Source organism: Rousettus aegyptiacus, unplaced genomic scaffold (genome assembly GCF_014176215.1).
Source record: "Rousettus aegyptiacus isolate mRouAeg1 unplaced genomic scaffold, mRouAeg1.p scaffold_m13_p_13, whole genome shotgun sequence".
NCBI classification, from domain to species: domain Eukaryota; kingdom Metazoa; phylum Chordata; class Mammalia; order Chiroptera; family Pteropodidae; genus Rousettus; species Rousettus aegyptiacus.
This window is the reverse complement of record NW_023416288.1, coordinates 608,748-633,624: the sequence shown is the minus strand read 5'-3', so window position 1 is coordinate 633,624 and position 24,877 is coordinate 608,748. Positions and strand designations below refer to the sequence as shown.

The 24,877-nt window shown below is 38.1% G+C and overlaps 1 protein-coding gene and 1 long non-coding RNA gene across 2 annotated transcripts in view; one reads left to right on the top strand and one right to left on the bottom strand.

Moving 5' to 3' along the window:
• Nucleotides 1-24,272, top strand: part of SLC26A4 (solute carrier family 26 member 4) — a gene marked incomplete at its 3' end in the record, with an annotated part of 32,922 nt that extends 8,650 nt beyond the window's left edge. Inside the window, 14 exon segments of the mRNA XM_036230273.1 lie at nt 1,271-1,455; nt 2,078-2,242; nt 7,338-7,490; nt 7,595-7,677; nt 10,489-10,636; nt 11,575-11,688; nt 15,561-15,638; nt 15,775-15,870; nt 17,260-17,366; nt 19,404-19,473; nt 20,546-20,638; nt 21,557-21,652; nt 22,269-22,499; nt 24,218-24,272. Coding sequence (XP_036086166.1) covers nt 1,271-1,455; nt 2,078-2,242; nt 7,338-7,490; nt 7,595-7,677; nt 10,489-10,636; nt 11,575-11,688; nt 15,561-15,638; nt 15,775-15,870; nt 17,260-17,366; nt 19,404-19,473; nt 20,546-20,638; nt 21,557-21,652; nt 22,269-22,499; nt 24,218-24,272 — 1,674 coding nt within the window.
• LOC118610685 lies at nt 15,274-22,170 on the bottom strand. The gene is made up of 2 exons (XR_004953880.1): nt 19,059-22,170; nt 15,274-16,109 (listed from the first exon to the last, which is right to left on the bottom strand). It is a non-coding gene; the product is annotated as an uncharacterized LOC118610685 (long non-coding RNA).
• Nucleotides 24,273-24,877: the final 605 nt, after the last annotated feature.

The following is a 24,877-nucleotide window of genomic DNA, read 5'->3' as shown; positions in this document are numbered from 1 at the left end:
ATTTAGAAAGTATTTTCTTCTGAAACAAAACAAGACAAAGAAAAAAAATCTCCAAGAGGCCTTTGAAACTACTCTTCTATCAGATTAACTTAGAATTTGCTAAATTTTGTTCATCAGATACATATTCATTATTTCATTAAAGAGCATACTTATTTTAAGTCACTAAGTTTGAAAGACTGGCAAAATCATGCCAAAACAATTTAGAAACTAAGCTTGGCTTTTCTTCTTGGCATGGCTCAAAATAGGTTTATTTTCTGCTATTCCTAAAATTTAAAGTCTCTTTTGCTAGAATGTTCTAGTAAATACAGATTTTAAAGATATTTTGCTACTTTGACATTTATACTTGAGATAATTTTGCGCCTACATCCATCTGTCTACCTGGAAAATTCTCTTGAAACAAATACAACTGTCCCCATATTCCCAACCCATATCCTGACCTTAGTTGTATTTTCCCCAGTATAATTGTCTGTGAAAGGTCGGGAAGAGGTTTTATTGATTGAAAGAACTTCCTCGCCTGAGAGAATTGATCAGCATCAAATATTTGACGAGGCAAGGAACGTAGAAGCTGATGTTTTTCTCTTTGGTATTCTATACATTTAGACATTCCAGGTTACTGGATTTTGGTACTGAGCCCTCCCGATTGTTAAAGTGTTTCATGATGAATGGATAAACGTATCCGTAGTGAATGGAGCAGTTGTTGAAAGAAGAGGAGTACTTTCTAAACATAGAATATTACAGATTGACATTTGATATGAAAAAATAATTTGTCTTGGAAAGAGAAAAAGAGAAACTATACAATCCCTTTGTCCTTACTTTATCTTAATTTGAACCCTGTGGTATTGATTAAGGTTCTCAGCTCCACAAAGATGAAGACGTTGGATGCTCTAGGAAATGAGCTTCTATGGGATAAAAATAAGATGGAACAAGTAAGGACTCAGCTTATATTCCACCTCTTCCAGGAAACCTTTCCTGACAATTCTCTCCTCCCACACACGAAGATCTCATAAAGATAGGTTAGAAAACCTTTCTGTGTACTTATAAAGCATCCTGAATGCTGCATTATAATTACCTACCTACATGTCTCTCTTGCTCATTTCTGGGTTGTAAACGCATTGAAGCATTTGGTTTTCAGCTTCTTTTGTGAACAAACAACATTTTCCCAGTCATAGCTAATTATCTCATACATCTTTCTAATCCTATGTAGACATGACATGTGGAGCCTAAACATTCGCAATTAATAATTATTAATTGATAGAGACTTTTTCTCTAGGACCTTTCCCAGTGGTCAGTTTAATGGTGGGATCTGTTGTCCTGAGCCTGGCCCCTGATGAAAACTTTCTCATATCCGGCAGTAATGGAACTGCATCAAATACTACCACGATAGACGATGCAACTAGAGATGCAGCAAGAGTACTGATTGCGAGTACTCTTACTCTTTTGGTTGGAATCATACAGGTAAGCATTATAAGTAAGATGTAGATTGGGATGATTTTTATTTGAAATAACTAGCTGTTGCTAACCTAAAAATAAAAGACCTTTCAAAGTGAGGGGCAACGGCATTTATCGAGATCAATAAGAATAGCTATTGGGGAAGCATTGATTCAGGCAGAAGCCCAGATAATGTTCCAATTTGGAGACAAGGGCAGTGGGTATTTATGAGAAAGGGAAAGGAAACAATTACATCAATAGAGAGAGGGCCTTTCTATTGGTACAGATAATATAGTGATGTTAATCCTAAACAATGTTTTTAATGTTTGGTACAGTAATCATAATACTTACTTTCTTGTTATCTTTGCAACAAAGGTCACAGAATAAGCTACATGATTTTTTGCTCTTCTTCTTACATATCTAGAAATACTTCAAGGCTTACAGTACGCATGGTTTTCAAATTTAGAGTGATGGAGGAGAGAGGAAACGGGACATTAAGAAATTCAGATTTGTTTCCCACAAGTACTTTTGTATTATAGGCAGGCTACCAGAGTTAAATTGGTGTTAGGTTTAATTTGTTAATACTTGAAGAGAGTAGGTTCTTCTCTCAGGCAAACACTTAATTTTTCCTTCCTTCTTCCTGTCTTAGTTGGTATTTGGAGTTTTGCAGATTGGATTCATAGTGAGGTACTTGGCAGATCCTTTGATTGGCGGATTCACAACAGCTGCTGCCTTCCAAGTGTTCGTCTCACAGCTGAAGATCATCCTCAACGTTTCAACCAATAACTATAATGGAGTTCTCTCCATTATCTATGTAAGTGTTGCTTCTTACTCTAGGGCTGACTCACTACGAACAACGTGTTCTTTTCCTCTTTAACTTGAGTCTGGACAGCCTACCTTCCTCTGTGCCATACTTTGGGAGCCACTGAAAGCATTCTTCTCTGATAGAAACAATACAATTGGGAGTAACATCAAAAAGGGCAGATTATTGTTCTCAATTGGTCAAAATGGTGTAAGAAGTGTCATTGCACTTAAAAGTATGAATGAAAACTAAGGGATACAGTGAAGCTAAGACTGGTATGGGATGCAACAGACTTGAGTTCCAGTCTCAGCTTTGCCTCTGACAAACTAAGCGACCTCAGGCACATAATAATGCAGGATAGTGGCTGAGAGCTCAGGTTTGGAGATGGATGACCTGGATTCAAATCCCGACTCTACAATTTGCTAGGCATGTGAGCAAATCACCATGTCTCAGTTTCCTTCTCTGCAAAATGGAGTTGGTAACAGTATCTACCAACTAAGTTATTAAATAAGGACGGACGAGAAGCACTTTGGCCCAGAGGCTGGCACAGAACAAGTACTCACTCAATGAAAGTAGTTATTTTGAAACTATTCTTTCACATCTCAAGGCATCTTTTTTATTTGTTAAATGAAATAATCGAACATGTATCTATAAAGCCCTTTATAACTCTGAGAGTCCATAAGCGTATAATGTAAATGTCTCAGCAATTATAGATAAAAAGGAACATTAGATTCAGAGATGATTCAACATGCAAACGAGATGCAAAAGAAGGATGTATATCACACTAATTAGATTTAAAAAGCTCTTAGATCTAAATATATATTCTATATAAGGCATGTAATCGATGCTTGAAAAGTGATGATAATAGTAATATGATGTCACCCTAGTTTTGGAGGGAATCATACTAAGCGAAATAACGTGCCAACATTAAGAATGAAGTCCTTTAATGATCTGTGTATTAGCTTCTAAAACAATGTAAGGCCATACACGTATGTCTAAACATTAGTGAGGTGGTCGGGAATCTGCTCAATCAACAGATTCATAATCCCATATTACTCTATCCATTCAACAGATATTACCGAGTGCCTATTACAGGCCAGGAACTATGCTAAAACGTGGTAGAGGAGGCAGTATGACACAGTAATTGATGTCATGGACTTTGAACTTCAATAGGCTTAAATCGTAGTCTTGGTTCCATCCTCTAGTATCCATGTGATTTGGGGCATGTTATATTCCCCTAAGCCTCAGTGTCCTCCATTATAAAATGGGGATAATTAGAGTAGCTGCCTTTTAGAGTTGTGAGGATTAAAAAAGAAAATTTGTGGATAGCATTTAGCACAATATCTGGCACATGGTAAGAACTCATAGTAATATTATTATTATTATTTTCATTATCACGATGAGTAGACCTTATCAAGCATACTATTCATCTCCCAGGCACCCAAATCCTTGGTTTGCTTGGAAACTTTCTAACTGCCTTTTTCTGACAGGCTCTCTCACTTTTTCAGTCCCTGACACGGCTTGCTTTTTCTTGCATTCACACTTCACCAGCAACTATTCATTCATTTTTTTCCCTTCATTGTCTTTCTTTCAATTCAATAAGGACTTATTGACTAACTACCATATGCCAGGCACTGTTCGTTCCTTATACAAAGCCTCTGATCCCTGAATCCACCAAGATACCCCTTACTAAGTGCACTCATCTCCTTGTGTGATCTTTGCTAGGTCTGTATCCACACAGATCAGAGGAGGCCCAGGCCAGTGGTTAACTTGGGTCCCTTGCCATTGCTGGACCTCTATAGATGGGAGCGGAGATAGTTTTTCTGGTCTACTAAGATTATGTTTAAGATGAAGCTTGCTGCCATGAAACACTCGAATGAGGTCAAAAATAGTTTCTAAACCAAACACAATCATTCTGTGACATGTCCTGTTGAACATTATTCTTGAAGTCTCAGGTTTCAATATGTCATAGAATTTTGCAAGAAATTCCTCCTAGGCCTGCCAAGTTGGATGAAGATATTTCAGTCATCCATATGATGGTGATTTTAACCTTCCTCTTTTGAGAAGAAAGAATCAGCAGGTCTGGAAATGATTGCATAAGAACTGAGTGAACCACTCAGTACCTGAACAGAAAATTTTGCTTATGATATTACCAATTGCAATCACTCATGAAAGAATCCTTCAACAAATGCAGAATGGTCGTGGATTCCTCCAAGAAAGACTGTCGGATTGTTGTAAGATGCGTTCTCTGGAATGTAGTTAACATTCCTTTTGTTATAAAGTTGTACTTTGTTTTGACACCTCCCACCCCCTTCAAAAGAAATAATGAATACCAAAACAAAACAAACAAACAAACAAACAAACAAACAAACAAACAAAGGGAGGATGAACTATTAAGAAAGAGAGAAAAATAAAAACATTAATTCACAAATACCAGAGATGCTGGGTATAGGATGCAGAAGGAAGAATGACAGGGTGTTGGTAGAATTCATAATTAGTAGTACTCTTCATGATACCATCATGAGACCAATCACGTAGTCTATTTAAGAGTGATTATGTTTCTCTATCATTCACTTTGAATGGTTTGTCTCAATAGACAAGAAAAGCCTTTCTTCATGCTTACTAAATTGGTGCTACCTGCCCCATTTCTCCCCCTAACAAGGAGGAAGACCGCATTAAAAAGTTCTGACCAGACGATGAGAGTTTTAAAAAGTACCACTAAGTTTGATCAAATTCATTACTTTGAATCTATTTCAGTATGTAAAATTTAAACCATTTTAATAAAGAAAGTAGCACTTTAAGTGTTGATATATATGCACAAAAGTTCCAGTTGTAGATAATGCCTGACGGCAAGGGACAGTTGCGAAGTCTGCTATATTCATAGAGATAAGATGAAGTAAATAAATTTGGCTCCAAAAGTTAACTGATAAATTTCCTTGTGTGTAATATCAGATATAATTTTTTTATTTATGACTCCATATACCCAGGTAATGCTGGGTAAGAATGAAGAAATTAGCTAAATGAAATGGTCCTAAAATTCTCCAAGTATGGTAGAAAATATAATAAAATAGTATCCGTTACTGAAAAGCTCATTGTCATGATTGAATTATTCAGAATACTAGGCTGGATATGAAATTATATGTGTATCCATATTTAAACATATTTTAGTAAGTCTTTTAATAATAAACTAAATTAGAATTAATTTTCGGTGCTTTCTTAGGGTCTCATTTCTATGTCTTTGAGTACGATCTGACTTACTTCGGTTTATATGGGTGTTTCATTTCCACATGGGTTAAACTTTCTATCATAGAACTTTTCATGAGAGATCCTGAATGATTACTTAATATATAGTCAACTAATAAATTCACATGCCTTATTTGATGCAGTCATGTAATATAAACTGATTTTGGTTTTTGGAACATATATCACGTTGTTAATACACCAGAGGTGCTTTTTATTCAAAGGTCTAAGTGACTGTCATTGATTAAATGAGAATCTTATAGTGACCACTTTTGTAAGGTGAAAATGTTTTTATGATTGGGATAATTATTCTGATTGCTTTTAAGTTTGAATTTTTCCATCTCGTGTTGAAAGTAAGACCTTTATTGTCTAGACAATTTATCAAAAGATTATATCTAGCTCATGAATTAATAAGGTTCAGTATCAGAAAATTGCTTATGTAAAGGGCCAGAAGGCAATACCTTCAGGTCTCTGAGGTATGTAGGGCTGTTTACTCCCCTGGTTGGTGCCCTAAGTTCTTGAGTTAATGCGTCTGCTTGGGGTAGTTTCTCCATTTTTTCTTTTTCGGTCAGCTATCACTTGGCTAATTTTGTTACTAGAAGTGAAACTATCTCTAGCAATTTTTACCTACTCTGGAAAGCAGATAAAGTAAACTTGTTAGGACTGAGTTTAAAACAAGAGTAAAAACAGTCACTGAGTGAAAGTCCAAGAGGCTTCCTCCGAGTCAAATGCTTGCACTCTAGTTCATGCACTTGGTGAAATGTATTTTGCTTGTGCTGTAACTTCTCCCCTCGTTCTGTTTCTCCTAAATGTATTCCAGAGAGTTGAGGTTGCTGGCAAAATGACTCCTAGATTACATAATGTTCATCATACATAATTTTTATCAGATCGTCATTATAATATTTTTAAGTATAGTTCATCTATAAATATAAATAAGATACACGTTACAAACAGTAAGATGCTCCATTCCTTTATCTTCACATAAAAATTTATATAAAAGGACTCATGCAAAGAAAAATAACCTTTGCCAGGATATTACTTGTCTCAAATAATTGATAAATGCCTTCTTAAATCATGGCTTCTTCAGGACTGACATTGCTGCTATAACAAAGACATTAGTGTTCTTCCCTGGGATTCTCCCTTGCTAATACCCCTCTAGTCTCAGAAACCTCCTACTTTCAAAACAAAACTAGTTTTTCTTGAGCTTACTTGTCTCTCCACTTGAAAAGAGTTACTTTTATTTAAGTCATCTTAGTTCAAGTTTTAACTCAGTACTAAATTAATTTCCAAAAAATCGTACTTGACCTATATATCAATGCAATAGATTTTATTTTGCCATAAAGAATAGGTCAGTCGTATGTTATCTACATATGAAGTAGTTCAGATATGTGTATTATCGCCCGTATCATTCAGTTTAGGAAAGAGCTTTACTTAAAATCTTGGCTAATTGAGACTTTCTGGTTTATCAGCCTTTAATTTCAATAATATCATATCGACATGGTAAAAATTAGGCCACTTAATAGTACCTGTAAAATTACATTAAGATAAAATTGTAAAGTTTTCCTGCAAGTAAAAGACACTAAATAATGATATTTTTTTCTTTTAAGAGATCTCATTTTTATTGTAAAAAATACTAATAAGCAAAAATCAGAAAGTTAAAATCATCCATAGTTTTACCACTCTAAGTTAACCATCATTAATAACTTGAGGTATATATATGTATGTATTAAAGACTGGATGTATTTAATGATATCTGTATTAGTCAACACATTTTTATGGTTTTATACGAAGTTCTTAAGTCCTGTTTGATGATGGCATCATGATTTTTTTCATATGGAAAGTATGTAAAATTATTTTCTCTTTATAGACTCTAGTTGAGATTTTTCAAAATATTGGTGACACCAATCTCGCTGATTTCATTGCTGGATTACTCACCATCATCATCTGTATGGCTGTTAAAGAAATAAATGATCGATTTAAACACAAAATCCGAGTTCCTATTCCTATAGAAGTAATCGTGGTAAGTAGACTATGTAATTAGAAAATTAAGCATTAATTAGATTGACAAGAAAGGAATTGTTAGAACAAATACTTTTTTTTTTAACCTCTATTGTTTTATTTCAGACAATAATTGCTACTGCCATTTCATATGGAGCCGACCTGGAAAAAAATTACAATGCTGGCATTGTTAAATCCATCCCAAGTGGGTGAGTATGACATTTCTCTTAGGCAATACCAATATATTAAGTCAGTACTTTCTATTTAAATGTAACCTTTTATTACAAGTTTCATTTCATTGGTGCTCATTCAATAGTCCTATTTGTGTACGGTCTTAAAGAAGTACCCTTTTGTGCAAACTATCAGATAAACAGTATGTATGTAGATGAAGTTCAAATCATTAGCTTAAAATAAGCCCCCATTTGTTCTCTCTTTATCCTTCATTTTCTTAAAAAGTGGCAGGACATGTACAGTACAGTTGGTTACTACCAGTCTCCTGGTTTAAACTCATACGTATAATCAGAGTATAGATAGAATCATGGTTAGTAACATTATTTTGCACTGAGAATAATCTGCTTAAGGAATCAGGGCCATCTAACCTAAATTCTCCACAATTTAGTTTAATCAATTTAAGTAGTAATTATGTCATTTGTTCCCATGAACAAAACGTATTCTCTGCAAAGGAAGTTTTATACATGTATGGCAGTTTGGTAAATTAGAAAAGTAAAGAAGTAAGGTCCTTTGTCCATCTTTGTCACCATCTAGTTCTGTGGCCCCAGGGTGGGGGTTTCTCCTATAAAATAAGGGTAATGACAAATGCTGAAGCCTCAATTTTAGCTTATTGTGAAACCCAATGAGATCCCTCATAAACGCATAGAGGGGGCCACGTGCCCTACACTGTAATTTTGTCACATGGCATTTACAAAGAAGCTCAAATGTTTATTAGGTTTGTAACATTAACATAGCATTTATGACTAGATTTGCTGTTAAATAACCAATAAATGCTAGCTTCCCCTCCTTTAATACTAGCTGAGGGACCTTGTACCAATCTTTGTTTTTTCCTGCTCTTCATAGAAACTCCTCAAGCTAGCTGAGTTCCAGAGCTTATTCCACAGGGAACTGCTGCCTTTTCATTTGATCAATCTTATGATTTCTTCTCACATCTGTTCAAAAAATATTTGAAAAATTACAACTGGCTATGTATTATCCTATCTAATGTTTCTCAAACTTACTTTTTTTTGTGAGAATCACAGGAGACCCTCATTAACAGATTCCTGGTTCTCACCCCAAACCTATTAAATCAGGCTTTCCAGAGGAGGGGCCTTGGAGGATCGACATTTTGATAGTGACTCTTAGCACTGGAAGGAACTTAATAAAAGATGCAGTATGGCTACTTGAGTCATGGCATTTTCACCCAAACAATTAGATTATTTGAGTAATTATAAACAACTACATAAAAATATATTTTATAGATCCCTTCTGTCAGGCTTCCTAAGAGGTAACACTTAGAGGTGGTCCACAGCAAATGTCCATGTTCCATTAATTGATACGGGGAACTCACTTTTTGCAGCCCTCAGAGCTTTCCTGGCTGCTCTTCTCCAGAAAATGAGTCCCTAGCTTCTTGCTTTTGGATTTAGTCAAGTTGAATCCTCTGACAGACCACCTGGTATGATTGGTCGGTTAACCTAACCTGCCTGGCTGGCCCCAGGGACTCTAAGCAACTTCATAAGTGCAGTGAGCCCCTTTGTCTTATTTAGCTCTGGCTTCCTAGCACAGTACCTATCTCATACCAGGATCCCAGGAAATATTTGTTGAAGGTATAAACTACCCAAGCCTATGCCATTATAAATAAACCACAAGAAAGGCTTTGTTGCCTGTTCTCATGTGGTGGCAGATAAACAAGTCTAAAGACATCCACAAACCTGAAAAAGGAAGGGTGGCACAGAGAGATTAAAAAAGAGCAAGGAAAATGTATTAGTGGTGAGTACTACAGAAGCAAGAGGGGCAAAAAGAAAGATCGTGCTAGCCCACCTTTTAATTCCATCCCTGCTTCAAGCCTCCAACAAAAGAGTAAAAGTGAGGCCACTGTTGGCAGCTCCCTCCTGTCCTGGTGAGTTAGTATCATACATTAGGATTGCTTGGTCCCCAATAACTGCATTTCCATAAAAATATTATTCTACTTTACCACATTCCTACAATTATAGGAGGGAAAATGTAGTTTCCTATTAATAGAACTTCAGGCATAAGTGAGGTAGGTAGAGGAGATTTTTTCCCCCCCTAGAACCTCTGGAATTACACCATATAGATAGTCATCAAGATACAGGTCCACAAAAGTCATCCCACAAATTTTCATATTTGGAGACAACCACATGATTATAAACTTTTCTTTACATGGTTCGTAAAATAGCTCTAGTTTTGTCAAACAGTAGTTGTATGACCCTACAATCATTGGGATATGTTCGTCACTGTGACTATGAAACATTTTGAATATTATATAAATTTAGGGGTTTTTTTTTTTGACTCAAAAAGATTTTAAATATCATAGCTTTTAAGATAAGAATTTTCCATTAAACTCTTTTAGCATCTTATATTCTTTGAGTCTTTAACAGACCTGACATCTCTTCAGACAGAGTGAATCTCATATTATGGCTGCTATATCTCTTAAATTCAAAGATCTTTAAGATGAAATTGTGTAAGGAGAAACACTATTGTGTGAAAGGGCATGGCATGGGTTTGTATGATAACGAAGAATCAGTAATGACAGGTTTATTCATGTCAGAGGTACAAACGAGGCATAGGCTCTCAGTAGGAGATGAAGAAATCAGCCAGTGAGATGGCACCAACTTCTGACTAAAAATTATAAAAGCAGATGCTACCACTTATGCCCATGTGCTTTTGCCCTATTGGATCAAGTACTTTCACGCCTAGCTTGTGGCTGGGTCGATTACCATTTGGTGAGGTGGGAAAAGAGGATTATGGTCAAAAATCTTCACAGCATTTCTCATTTGAAAACTCACTAGGTTCTTGCCTCCCGCACTGCCATCTGTGAGCTTGTTTTCTGAGACGCTGGCTGCATCATTTTCCATTGCTGTGGTGGCTTATGCTGTTGCAGTATCTGTAGGAAAAGTATACGCCAGCAAGTATGATTACGCCATCGATGGGAACCAGGTATGATCATTCTTTTGCTGAAATGGTTTTGTAGGGCTGAATGTAAGAAAAAATAAATTAATGGAAAAGTTTTTGTTGTCCACTAAAGAAGAGATTGGTTTCTTCCACAAGTCTTTCTTGAGTTGGTTTCCCTCTTATGCATGCTAATTTGAAATTATTTTAAAATATGCATGCAGCATCATGTTACTTTTTAAGACCTAAGTTGAAGTCATCCAAGTTTTAAAAGAGATAATTCAGTCAGGTCATAAATAACATTTAAAGTTAACATATTAGGTCAGAATAAGAATTCTTCATGTAATCCCATGTTTCCCAGTCATTTTTTTTTTAAACGACAGCTATAATGTGGCAAAAATGGTGCAACAAATGCTGTTAATAATAGTCGTGGCCACTTTAAATCGAGGTGATTCACTGCGCAATTAATGTACACATGACAATTTTTGTAGGCATGTGATACACTGCCAGGTGACCTCAGAGATCTAGTCATGGTATGTTTCTGAAAACACAGCATAGCAATTATAACAGTTAAATGATTAGTGGTCAAGCAAAATAATAGCTCTCCTAGTCATATCCTTTATAGCAAATGTCGAACCGCAGAAAAAACACTTTATGTGAGAGCAGAAGAAAGTTTTATGTGAGAGCTACAGCAGATATGCCACTCACCAGGAAGTGAAATAAGCATGTTCACAAAAGATCAGTTACTATTCCTCATTAACCTTAAAAACGATTGAGAGCAGGGAGGCCTCTTCTTAGGCTCTAAGGACCCCAAACTCCCGATATCTTTCAAGACCTCAGGTACCTTTCATGGTAAAAATTAAATTGGGACTACCAGGCCAGGCAGGTTTGGGAGTGTGATTTCCTAACGTTCTTCCTTAAACACTTGGTGAGGGTCTTGCCCAGATTATGTTTGTAGCATCACTGTCATCCAGTCTCTCTCTTAGGAATTTGTTGCCTTTGGGATCAGCAACATCTTCTCGGGGTTCTTCTCGTGTTTTGTGGCCACCACTGCCCTGTCCCGCACCGCTGTCCAGGAGAGCACTGGGGGAAAGACACAGGTATGGAACGAGCATGGTAATATCCATCTCCTGTAGAGAATGACTCAGGGGAGTGATGGCTCAGAAAGGGCTGCACGAGCACCGAGCAGGACAGCTAGCCTTTGAGAAGAGAGACCTGCTTCCTGAACTGGTTCCATTTGGGGCCTCCAGTTTCCCCCCCTTGCCAAAAACCTCTTAAACGACAACATTTATGGTTTTCTGAAGCAGCAATTCTCAAATCTCTTCATGTCAGTGCTGAGCTGGCAGATAGTTACACTCACCTGCTTTTCCAGGGACAATAACAATCGACAAAGAATCATTAATAAAGAGTGCTGATTCTTATCAATTTGTTATCTGGGGATAAAGAAGGCCTGGTAAAAGCACATTCATGGCTTAGTGAGGTTATTGTATTTTCAGAAAAATTAAGAGCATCTATTTACATTTCCTTTACAAGCATCAGGAACTTTCTCCAGAGGCCTTTGGTCCCACAGAATGACAGTCTGCTAGCCAAGAATATTTTTGTTGTAACATTCTGACATTTCTTCCTGGGTAAGATTTTTGTACCTGAAATTCTGGATGTGGATTTAACCTTGCCTTTTATATGTGGTTTTTAGTTGTTGCTAACCCCAAAACCTGCATCCCAGTTTATCTCTGGACAAGCCCTCCTTTAATTGTCTGGAAAACTCAGGAGTCATTCTCAAAGGCCTTCCTCTCCAGCCAGACATGGAATCAGAGACGCCAAACCAAGTAGATGGGGCAAGGGGTAGGCTCAAGAATTGTGTTTCTCTTATGCCTGGAGAGTTTTCTCCTCCCAACACAGAAAGAGCTATTATTTAAGAGTAAAATGTACATCAAGACTACAAAGGAGAGCAAATCCAAGGCAAATGGTTTAACACACACATGCATGCACGCACGCACGCGCGCACGCTCTTCAAATAGGATTTTTAAATCAGAGACTCTATAAAAGGGAATGACTGAGAAACTAATGACTCCAAAAGTGGCTTGTTCAGGGAGAGCTTTAACTGTCCTCAAGGTGCACATGATGCTCCTATCCCATTTATAATGAATCTTTGTGACAGGGCTGGAAGAATAAGCCTCTTCAAATTTCTTGGCTCTTGTTGAATGAAAACTTAATTTTAATTCTCAGAATTTTTCTTTTTAAAATTGTGGGTCTTCTTCTTCTTCTTCGTCTTCGTCTTCGTCTTCTTCGTCTTCTTCGTCTTCTTCGTCTTCTTCGTCTTCACCTTCGTCTTCTTCTTCTCCTCCTCCTCCTCCTCCTCCTCCTCCTCCTCCTCCTCCTCCTCCTCCCCCTCCTCCTCTTTTTCTTTTGCAAACATTTGTAGCTGTAAAGGAACAAGTAAAACAATACAGCTCACACCAGAAGGCATAACCAGAGACCTGTGGTCAAGGGGAAGAGGTCAGAGGTGACTTCTAAAGGTATACCCATGTTTAGGGACAGCCGTCAGCAATGAAGTTTCTGCTGCTTTCATTTGAGTTAGAGCATTGACAAGCTCCCCAGGCACATGGCTGTAAGAGGGTGCAGGCAGAGCCCCAGCTGCTGATGCCCACTGTCCTGCTTTCACCTCCAGGCTCCAGTAAGGCACAGGCTGGATGCCTCGGTAAGAATGCCCATGTAAAGTGATTCTTTGGCAGAGGATTTCGAGATAATGGTGTTCTGGTAAGGTAATACCCACTGCCATACACTGGCATGTATTATATTTAGGAATGAAGGATGCCAGAGTTCAGTATGAAATGAAACAAACATAGAAATGGCTTGATATTTAATTACTGGAATGTATACTAAGTTCTGGGGCTAAAAGTATTAGTGCCTAGATTGAAACCCAGGCACTCATGACCAAGCGAACTGGCAAGTCTTCTCTTGTCGTGTGGCTCCTCATGTTTGCTTTTATGTTGGAGCCTCAGCTTCAGCATCTGTAGAATGGGCATACTAATTATATCCACCTCATAGGGATGTTGTGAAGATTAAATAAGAAAATGTTCGTAAAGTCCTGGCACATACGTACTTATAAATGGTCATGGTTCCAGTCATTAACTCCTCAAGGTAAGAACAGTGTCTTAGTACCTGTGATACACATATTGTACCTGACACAAAAACACTCAGCATATACTTGCTGAATGACAGAACAGAACAGTGAGTGCTAGTGGACATGAACTGTTTCTAGCATATCTACATATCATAGAAAAGCTCAATATTGCGACCTGTTTTTTCTCTCACTCCCATCTGACTCCTACTGATTCATGAAAAAGGAATTCTGATTACAAACTATTCTGTAGCTCTGATTATCCTCTCACTTAACAGAATAATTAATTTTATCGTAATTGAATCTACTCATAGATAAAAAAATCTATAGCATTTCTCACAAACCAAGCTTATACCGTACAAGTAATGGGCCCCTCACAGATTTTAATATAGTAACCAAAATTAGTCTTAGTTCCACGATTGGAGGCTTATTATTACATATACTTGATGAGTACGTGGCCATCCACCTGGTATGAGTTGGGCAGCTGGCTGTACTCCCTGTCCCCTAATCTTCCCATATCTCTCACTGATTCACAGAGTCCTATGTTTACAATGAGATGCAGGTGGCTCATGATAGACAATAAATATTGGTTAAGCAATTACATGGACAAAAGGAAGAAAGGAACAGAGCGGGGAGGTAGAGGAGATATTAGCTTCTCTGCTTAGGTAGGAGAGTGGAAAGCTCACCAAGGTACTGAGAATCTGGAGGTATGGTGCTAGGAGGTAAAAACCTTCCTAGGAAAAGGGATCTAGATGAACAAAGCACACTTTTTCGTACATCATCATATAAATAATAGTGCCTCAGGTTGACCTAGCTATACTCTGAGCATGATCAATTTGCCAGGTGGAGTGAAGGAATGTGACTGCGAAACTTCCTTAAAATTTTTATCTGTCTCCTTTAATTCAAACATCTTACCGAGACAGTACTCACGCCCAATACAATCCTCCCTGTTGCTCCCTCTCTGATTGCTTTGCTGCGGGTTTCCTGTCTCCTTTTCTCCTTTGTTTCAGAGCTTCTAGTCTTCACCTCAGCCATGCCTCAGCTGTCTCAACAGAGAATTCATTTGTGCTCTAATCAAACCAGAGAATAGTCCCTACTCCCTCAGCCTCTCTCTTAACTATATATGGATTTTAGGAGAGATTTTTTCACCAGCGAAGGTAAAGTTCCTGAAGTTTCCTTTATCCCTGCTGTTGCCCCTTATCACTAAGGCTACAGAGGGCAAATTTCTGAGCCTGCATCTGTGCAACTGTTAGAGCAACCAGGGAACATAGTTCCATCTCTCCATAGGCTCATGTGGCATTTCGAGTTTGCAATAAGACTAGTAAATTTATTTCCTCTGAGACCTTGGTGGCAACCATGTGCTACAAGTACAAAGTGTTATCAGAATTGCTATAATAGCTGCTGATTCAATAGTGCAGAATAATCAAATATGTGCTATGAGAATTTTTTTTCTCAAAAACATCATCATGATCTGTTGTTGGAGGAGAGGGATGGTCCCTGTTTCCTGGTATGGCAAATAAACAGAAGTTTGGCCTCCTGAATTGACACTAAACTAGAGGTCTAGTATATCCAAATGAAGCACAGGTCAAACTGACTTTACTCAAACAGACACAGTCTCCACATTTTCTCTAATTTCTCTGCCTTAGCTACTATATATACAGTTTCCATTTTTCTTCAGCTTTGTACAATTTTAGCAAATAAATCTCATTTCTCTCAACAGTATTGAACAAAAGTGGGGAGGTGAGGAAGTGTCAAGAGCAACCATGAACAGGCTCTCTGACGTGCACATCCAGCAAGCTGGGTGACATGAGGGAGAAAGAACTTTGTTCATGGGAGATGTGTGTCTTTCAGATTGCTGGCATCATCTCGGCTGGGATTGTGATGATTGCCATTGTTGCCTTGGGGAAGCTGCTGGAACCCCTGCAAAAGGTATAATCCTGCTTCACGGTACACTGCTTGCATAATTTCCCTGCTCCGCCACTGGAGCAATAACAAGAGATTTATAAATCATCACATGGAAAACCATTCCCCTAGATAACACAGCCTTCTCTGTCTCTCTTGGCAGTCAGTCTTGGCAGCTGTTGTAATTGCCAACCTGAAAGGGATGTTTATGCAGGTGTGTGATGTTCCTCGTCTGTGGAGGCAGAATAAGATTGATGCTGTAAGTCACCCGTTTTTCTCTGAAATAAGATTTGTTTATAGTGTTTCCTGCCATATCATGATGATCCCTTATCTCCTAAGTCTCACATTTTAGGAGCCGAAGGCAAAAATTAGAATTTTGTGGTAAACCACAGCTTTGAAGTCTTCCATGTGAACTGTGTTTTTGAAGGTCCTGTATCTCTGGGAAGATCCATTTCCAGCAAAAATCCCATTGGAGCTCATTCATATACCCTTGGCCTTCTAGAGTCAAAGACAAACAAATTTAAAAAAAAAAAACCCTCTAATTTAGAAGGACAAACAAAACAAAACACAAAACAAAGAAAAGACAAAATACAAACACCGTGTTGGTTATAATTTTGACCACAGCAAACTTCATAACTGCTCTGAGGATTTATAAAAACCAGAAGCTAAATTCTTTAGAGTTATGTTCTAATTAACTAGAGCAGATGAAAAAAAAAAATGAGAAAACTTCCTATATATCGATATGGAAAGATTTCCAAGACAAATTAAGTGAAAAAAAAAAAAAAAAGAGGCCAGTGCAGAACAAAATAGTGCTTATAATACACTAAAAGACATGAAAGTAAACATGCTTTGTAGTCATATTTGTTTGTACTTGCAAAATCTTTTTCTGGTGAAAAGGGTGCATGTGTTTGTGTACACGAACACATTCAAAGAGAGAAATAGAAGAGGATACAAGTACGGAGGGATGTTGGGAGTGGGTGAAGAAGCGAGAGGTTGGCAAGCAAGATATTTTACCGCACGCTCTTTTGATAGTAATTTCATTTTGAACTATGTTAATACACTATTCAAAATTAAATAAAAAAATATCTAAATAGGACAGTTGGTCTTTATTGGGAAGTCCAATTTCCACTTCCACTTAAATATGAAATGAAATCAGAAGATTGAAGACAAAAGCTATATAGTTAACCCGGCAACAACTTTAAGCTGTATCTTTGCTGCTTTCACTCTGCAGATGATCTGATTGGGGCACTAACTCCCACACACAGTGAAAATTCCATGTATAACTTTGACTCCCCAAAAACTTACCTACTGATATAATAGCCTGCTGTTGACTAGAAGCTTTACCGATAACATAAATAGTAGATTAACATATATTTTGTATGTTATATGTATTATATACTATATTCTTATAAGAAAGAAATATAGTAAAGACAATTTTAAGAAAATAATAAGGAAAATACATTTACAGTATTTATTGAAAAAAAATTCACGTATAAGTATACCCGTGCAGTTCAAACCTGTGTTGTTCAAGGGTCAACTGTAATTTGTTTGTGGAAAATTGATTTTATTTTATTTTTTACAAGTAATCTCTCACCTGATGGTACATAATGAATTAATATGATTCTTTTTACTTCTCTTTTTTTTCTAGGTTATCTGGGTGTTTACGTGCATAGCGTCCATCATTCTGGGGCTGGACCTCGGTTTACTAGCTGGCCTCGTGTTTGGATTACTGACTGTGGTCCTGAGAGTTCAGTTGTGAGTAATATGAGGCCCAGGTTACCTGCAAACAGGACAACACATTCTGAGATTTCTTATGTCATTTCGATATAGTAAAATCACTTCATTATATAGTTACTATATATTGAACGCTTCTAGATTTAAGCACACATTAACAGACTTAATCTTCAAAAAAAAAAAAAAAGAAGTCTGTGAGTAGGTTTTATTATTTTCATTAAACAAGTAAGAAAATTGAAGCTCAGAAAGGCCAAGAACCTTCTCCAAGGTCATGTAGCTAGTAAGTGGAAGAGCAGGATTTGAACTCAGATGTATCTCACCCCAAAATCTATGCATTTAGTCACCCGTCCTACTGCTGATGCTCTCCTCCTAGTCACTGTAAGACCAAAAGATAAATGATTCAGCAAAACACTGAGGTTGGTTTGCACTTTTTGTTGTTGTTGTTGTTGTTGTTGTTGTTGTTTTAATGAGATGAAGTCTGTGAGGCACTGGGCCCAAGACTTGAGATAAGATAGCGGCTAAATATATCTCATCTTCTTTTGTAGCTAGTAACCTAGAAGTCATGTAACTCAGAACAGACTTTAAAATAGTTAATTGTAGTGAAATAAAGCATGTACCCAATAAGCCACATAATTATGAAGAAAACAATCAGATCATCTGCAGAGTGAAAGCAGCAAAGACACAGCTTAAAGTAATGGAAAACCATTTGCTAGGCAGCCTGCAGAGGTATGTTTTTTGTTGGTTTTGTTTTGACTCTTGAGAGGCTTTTGGTGTGTGCTCTTCTGAGTCTAAGAAATTGTCTGAACGGAGAGGGGAATAGGGCTTCTCTCCTCCCTCAAAATTTGTTATCTTTCTAGACTTCTGGCTTCTTCTCTGCCTGTGCTTGGGTGGTGAAGGAAAAAAACCGAGAAAAACATCAACAGGGTTTTCCATTCAGCATAAGCCCACCTTTCCTGTTCCATAACCAGTTCTTCTCTTCCATCTTCCCTCCCTTGAAGTGTTGGAGCCTACACAAGGCTTATGTTTACTGCCTCGGTGCCCTTAAATGGTGCCCAAGGGCCTGAAAGAGTTTACAAGCTCCCAAAGTGTCCAATTTGCTTCTGTAAAATAACTCAGTAACTGTCCTTAAAAGAGGCTGTCTCTCGTGCTCTGCATGCCTCAGTGTTTACTTTTTCTTGCGTGGGTATGGTTGAGAAAGAAGAGTTCTGTAGAGCGAGACTACATAGTTTATGAACTTTAAGTCAAAAATCAGCCCGGTACAGTAAGCTGTGACACGTTTTAGCTACTAATTTTGTTTTACTAGACTTTTAGCCAACAAAAAGCAGTATCCTCCACAGTATGTAATATACAATAATTATAAGGCCGATCCAGAGATCACTTTGCTACGAGTACCCCAAACAGATACTCTTTCTTCAGGAATTGCTTTTAGCATATGACCCTGATCACACTTGAAGAATCATGGATTTATTTGATTTCATTAGGAACAGTATATGGGAAGGACATATTGTTAGTCCTCCTACATTTTTATTTCTATAAAATGAAATTAATTTGATTACCGTAGACTCTCCATCCTTCGTCATAAAGTTGCAATAACTCACTGGTAAGTTCCAGGCATGGTGCCCGGCACTGCGGACCAGCGGGTTAAAGACAGAAGCTGGGCTGCCCGTGACCTCTGGGGCCTTTTCCGACTTCTCTGAACCTTAGTTTACTCACCAGTAAAAATGAGGACCATACTGCTGATCTTCAGGTTTATGCTAGATAAGGTTCAACAGGTGTGAAAGCTCTCTGCTTATCCTATAATGTGTTATACTCATGGAAGCACGATGCTCATTATTTCTCTCGGCCATGGGGAAGAGTCATGTTTCCTCCTTTTTCTCCAGTTCCACACAAACACCAGATGTTCGTTTCAGAGTTAGCTATAGGAAAATGTCATCTGCAATAAAGACAGAGTCCAAAAACATCAGAATGATGGGCTCTTTAGCATTTGTTATTTCTTCTAACTTTTTATTCCGAAATATGCCATGTTCTAAGAAATCCTGACCTTAATTTTTCTTTTAGTCCCTCTTGGAAAGGCCTCGGAAGTATCCCGAGCACAGACATCTACAAAAGTACCAAGAACTACAAAAACGTGAGTGCCTCTGAGAGACGTGTGCTGGACTTGGGCTTGCTAGCCTGGATTTCCCAAGATCACATATTTCTCTTCTAGTCTGTTAGGGACAAGAGAGGCAAAGGAGGGGCTTCTGTCAGGAAATTCTAGAAGTTCACTGGGGTGTCATGAAAATGTTTAACTCAATGTGCCCTCTGATATGCATGGTTTACATGAATTTTGTCCATGCAAATTGAATGTAATTTTAATGTCAAACCACTGTAAGAGGAATTTTTAAAAATTCAATTTTTTCCAGAAGTTGAATCGAGTTCTAGTTCTCTATGAGCCTCTCGGGGCTTCAGTCTTCTCCTCTGACTTGTCTGGACTCGAATTGTTATGATTCCTAAAGACTAGAAAGGCCAGTGATTCTGTGGGTTTTACTTTGGTCTGGTCACTCTGTGTCAGGGTAAGAACAAGCAAATGACATCATAGGCCTCAGTTCCTGTAGATCCTCTTGCTTTTGCTACTTTTCTTATTTTAAGAGAATTTTAGGGAGAAAGAAAGGGCCAGTGGTATGAACCTGAGGCAACTCGTGTCATCGTTCGAAGACTGTTTCTTCATCATGAGATCAGAGGGTCGAATAATTGCTTTCTAAGGCCCTTTCTAACTTGACCTTCTATGGCACCGGTCCCCAACCTCTTTGGCACCAGGGGCCGGTGCTCTTGTGAGAATCTAATGCCTGATGACCTCAGGTGGAGCTGAGGTGGTGATGCTAGCTCTGGGGAGGAGCTGCAAATAGAGGTGAAGCTTCTTTCGCTTGCTTGCCAGCCTGCTGCTCACCTCCTGCTACGTGGCCCGGTTCCTAACAGGCTATAGACTGGTGCTGGTCCGGAACCCTGGGGGTCGAGCACCCTTGTTCTATGGACTGTGAAGGTTCAGGAATTTGGGTAACATCTTGCCTCCCAACTGGGATGAAGACCCTATTTAAGGAAAGTTGAGTGCTGCTGCCCAGCTCCTCTGAGCAATTGCATCTCAGCTCTTAGCTCAATAGCCAGAAATTTAATTGAATGTTTGAAGCCTGAAATGATTTAACCTCAATTTTTTTTAATGTTAGATTGAAGAACCTGAAGGAATGAAGATTCTCAGGTTTTCTAGTCCTATTTTTTATGGCAACGTCGATGGTTTTAAAAAGTGTATCAAGTCCACAGTAAGTATTTTATCCTTAGAAATATGATTCTTAACCTCTTTGGAAACGTCATTCATTCTACAGGTATTTATTGAACTCGAGACTGGACATTAGTGTCTCTACCCTTGTCCCTTTGTATAATTAAGAATTATAACATCCTCGCCTTCAAATAACTTACAAACTATTAGAGATAGGAAAAAAACAACAACATATACATTAAAATCCAGGTAGCGATAACTATGCTATACAAAAACATGAGTTGCCTCTAGACGGAATTTGAGTAAATTCCAAGTGAATGGTATAGACAGTATGTGTTAAGAGTTCATAGAAGGGAACAATCCACATCAGTCGAACTCATCAGGCTTTACGTGGCAGTTGGGCAAAAGGAATGAAATTATACCAGGTATTTGAGAACTATGTAAGGTGAGAGGGAAAGGTGGAAACATGTATTGGGGGGATGCCCAGTTGGAGTGAAGGGTTAAAAAGTATAAGTGGAACATGGAAGCAGGAGATTCTGGCCTAGATTTCCACTCCATGCCTCAAAATTGGGTTTTGCCTCTAGATCAGTGTTTTACCAAGCGAGTTCTAGGGTGAACTGGTTCAGAGGCATATTCATAGATTTTGCAATTAAAAAAAAAAAGGCTCTGTACTGCCAAGGAAATTTGGAAAACATAGTCTTAAAGCTAAAAAAAGATATTTTTGTCGTTTTGTTTTTCACTGTCTTGGAATCTTTAATATGCTACTTTCTTCCTTGCATCTCTCAGGTGGGTGAGATGGGGTGGCCTGGTGGAGGAGACTTCCAGCAGACCTCAGATTTTCTTATTTGGCAGAATGTCTCAAGGAGTAGTATCGCTTGAGAAATACCTTTCCAGGTAGCAATTGCCATTAATGAGCATTAGGAAACAGATGTTTTTAGTAACTTGATATTTATTTTCAAAGGTTGGGTTTGATGCCATTAGAGTGTACAATAAGAGGCTGAAAGCATTGAGGAAAATACAGAAACTCATCAAAAAAGGTCAATTAAGAGCAACAAAGGTGAGGCAACATCTTTCATATCCCCCTTAAATTCTTTCCTTTCTCAGGTGAAAGTGAAATCAGTTATATAGTCTAAAATTAAATCTATCCCTTTTGGTACCCAGACATGTACAGGCAGATGACATACATTTGTCAGAGAACGGCCGAGTTGTTCTTTTAGGCGAGAGGGTATGGGACAGGATAAATTAAATCAGCAGAGTTCCTTGGAAACGCAGGGTGTGATTATTATTATTTTAAAATCATGAAGTAAACCTTATTTTCACTGAAAGGAACAAAACAAGTGCTAATGTAATGCCTGAAAATTGTAATAGAAGGCAGTAAGTTCACAACCTTTTAGAGCTACTACCTTTAATTCAGACTTTCCTGCCAATGTATCTCTTGGCCAAGTTCCATAATGTTCCAGAGATCAAGTTTCCTGGCTCCTCTGCTCTTCTATTTTTCTTTCTAGAGAACATCAAAGTTTGGACTGAGGGGAACCTCATTCCTTAAGGGTTCTTCCCCTCGATGTTTTGCTTACCAAGGAACAGTGTGCAGGACTTATAAGTAATTTGAAATGAATTGTTGAAAGACAGCCCAAGTCACTGGCAATTAAGGTGGCAGTATTTTCTTTGTTTAGAATGGTATTATAAGTGATGCTGGTACAACGAATAATGCTTTTGAGCCTGATGAAGATATTGAAGATCCAGAAGAACTTGATATCCCAACCAAGGAAATAGAGATTCAAGTGGATTGGAATTCTGAGATTCCAGTGAAAGTGAATGTTCCCAAAGTGCCAATCCATAGCCTTGTGCTTGATGGTGGAGCTGTGTCTTTCTTGGATGTCGTTGGAGTAAGATCATTGCGAGTGGTAAGGTTCTGGTGTTTTGAATTACAGATTTGGAGCTTTGGCAATAGTAAGATAATATGGGTTGCCTAGTCTTGCAAAAAGATGATTGATTGCATGGGCTCTGTAATTTTTCTGTGGGAATGCTTTTGCAATAGGTTGCCATATTTTAAAGCACAGGCTATGGAGCCAGACTATCTGGGGTTGAAACCTGGCTCTGCCACTTGCTGTAGTGCAAGTATGGGCAAGTTGCTTAATCTGTCTGTACCTCAATTTCTTCATCTGTAATATGGGACCGACTTCATAGGATTTTTTTTGAGGATTAAATATATATATGTGTATGTATGTATATGTATATATTTATATGGTTTAGAAGAGCATCTGGCACACAATGATCTCTCGGCAAATATTAATATTTATTATGTTTTGTTTTCCTGAGAATATGGAGATAACGGAATATAAGAAGGAAAAATGGGCAAAAGTTTATGTTAAGTATTACGTTTTCATTTGTTATGTGAACAGTAGCAGAATGAGGAATACCAGGTACATGGTAGGACTGGAAAAGCCACATATTATTAAGAGGTTAGAGCATCTGGGAAGTCAAAGGGTTGAGAAACATGTAGGACACAAATTATGCAAGCTTGAGTTGTCTTCCAGCGAATACATGTGAAATGCCTAATACGTGCCAAGCACTTAGCCGGGTACAAGACACAAAGGATGAAGTAGTCATAGTGCTTATCCTTATGGGACTAAGCACTCTAGAGGGAAAGATAAACATTAAGTAATCTTCTAAATAACAACTATACCAAGTGCTCCAAAGCAGACTAACTAGGGTACCAACTTGACCAGGAGTGTCAAGTTTAGGTGAAGCTTCATGTAGGTATCAAGAAAGTCAGGCAAAAGTAAGCAGGTTCAAGGCATCAACAATGAGAGGTAATAATATGAAACTGACCCTTAACTGAGGGTTAGCTTAGCTGAGGCTTCTTGGCTACCTTTCCAAGGGCAGGAAATGATTCCAGGGTGAGGGGAATTAGCAGGTAAGGTGGAAGAGTGATTATATTTGACTAAGGAGTATGAGAAAATGCTGACAGGCTCTCTTCCAGTTCTCTTAGCAGACCTGGTTATTAGCTTGTTTGAGAACATACTCTTGTTCTTCATCATGCATTTCACTCTCGGCACTGGTTCAAATGCATTGTAGATTGTGCTGGCCAAAGTGTTTAATGAATTACTTTCGAGAAGAGTCTTAATGTTTAATGCCAAAATATTTTCCACACCTAACAAATAATTAATTGATTTCAAGTGCTGACACTGATCCAGTCAAAACACAGAACCCTTGGTCCCTCTTTACACTTGGAATCTGGTGGTCACCTTTCTGCACCCATATATCTTCCACTCAAAGATATAAACTCGTACTCTTGTTTCTGATCTGCAGGGGCTATATTTGGAAGCCTCCTGTACTCCCTTCTTTTCTTCCTTCCACAGATATTTATTAAGCACCTTAGTGCTATTGAGTGTTGCACTACTGAGCAATGGATGTTGCCACATCCCGAGATAACAGTCTTCTTTTCATCCCTAATCATATCTTCACTGTAGGTTGAAACATCTGTTGTTTTCTGATAATGAACTTTCCTCAAAGTCCTGATTAACCATGAAAATTCTGAAGTTTCTCCTGAGCAAGTAGCTGAACGCTACTGAATTATGGGCAGATGAAGTTACTCAAATTCTCCTTTTAAAATTTTTAGATCGTCAAAGAATTCCAAAGAATCGATGTAAATGTGTACTTTGCATCGCTTCAAGGTAAATGTGCATGTGGACGTATCTATCTATAAGAGTAAGCTCTAAGCCCTTTCTCCTACCTTGGAATGTAGCTACATCATGACCAAAACCTTTAAAAACATAATTTTTTATTGTGATAAAAAACATATAATCAAATGTGTCGTGTTAGTCACATTCAAGTACACAATTAATTCACTGGCATTAAGTACACTTACAATGTCGTGCAACCACCGCAACCATCTATTTCCAAAATTTTTCATCTCCACAAACAGAAACTCTACTCATTCACTGAGGGCCTTTTTGAACCTAAAAAAGGTATTACTTCCAATTTGTGCCATAGAACTGGTAATGCATGGAAACCTACATCCTGACAGCAGTGCTGGTCAATGGGGAAGAATTATGATGGGAGGGCAGAGCTGGAGATGACTTAGACCTCTTAAAACTGGAGGATCCTCCAGGGTATGATTCTGTGTTTGTCCATGTATACTTGTGTAGGAAAATACTAGCGCTTAGGCTGAGTTCTCCCGAAGCAGAGACTGAGATAAGGATTCTTGTACAAGTGATTCATTGAGAGAGTGAACTCTGGAAAAATTCATGAAGGAGTGAGGGAAGCAGGGACAGAGCGG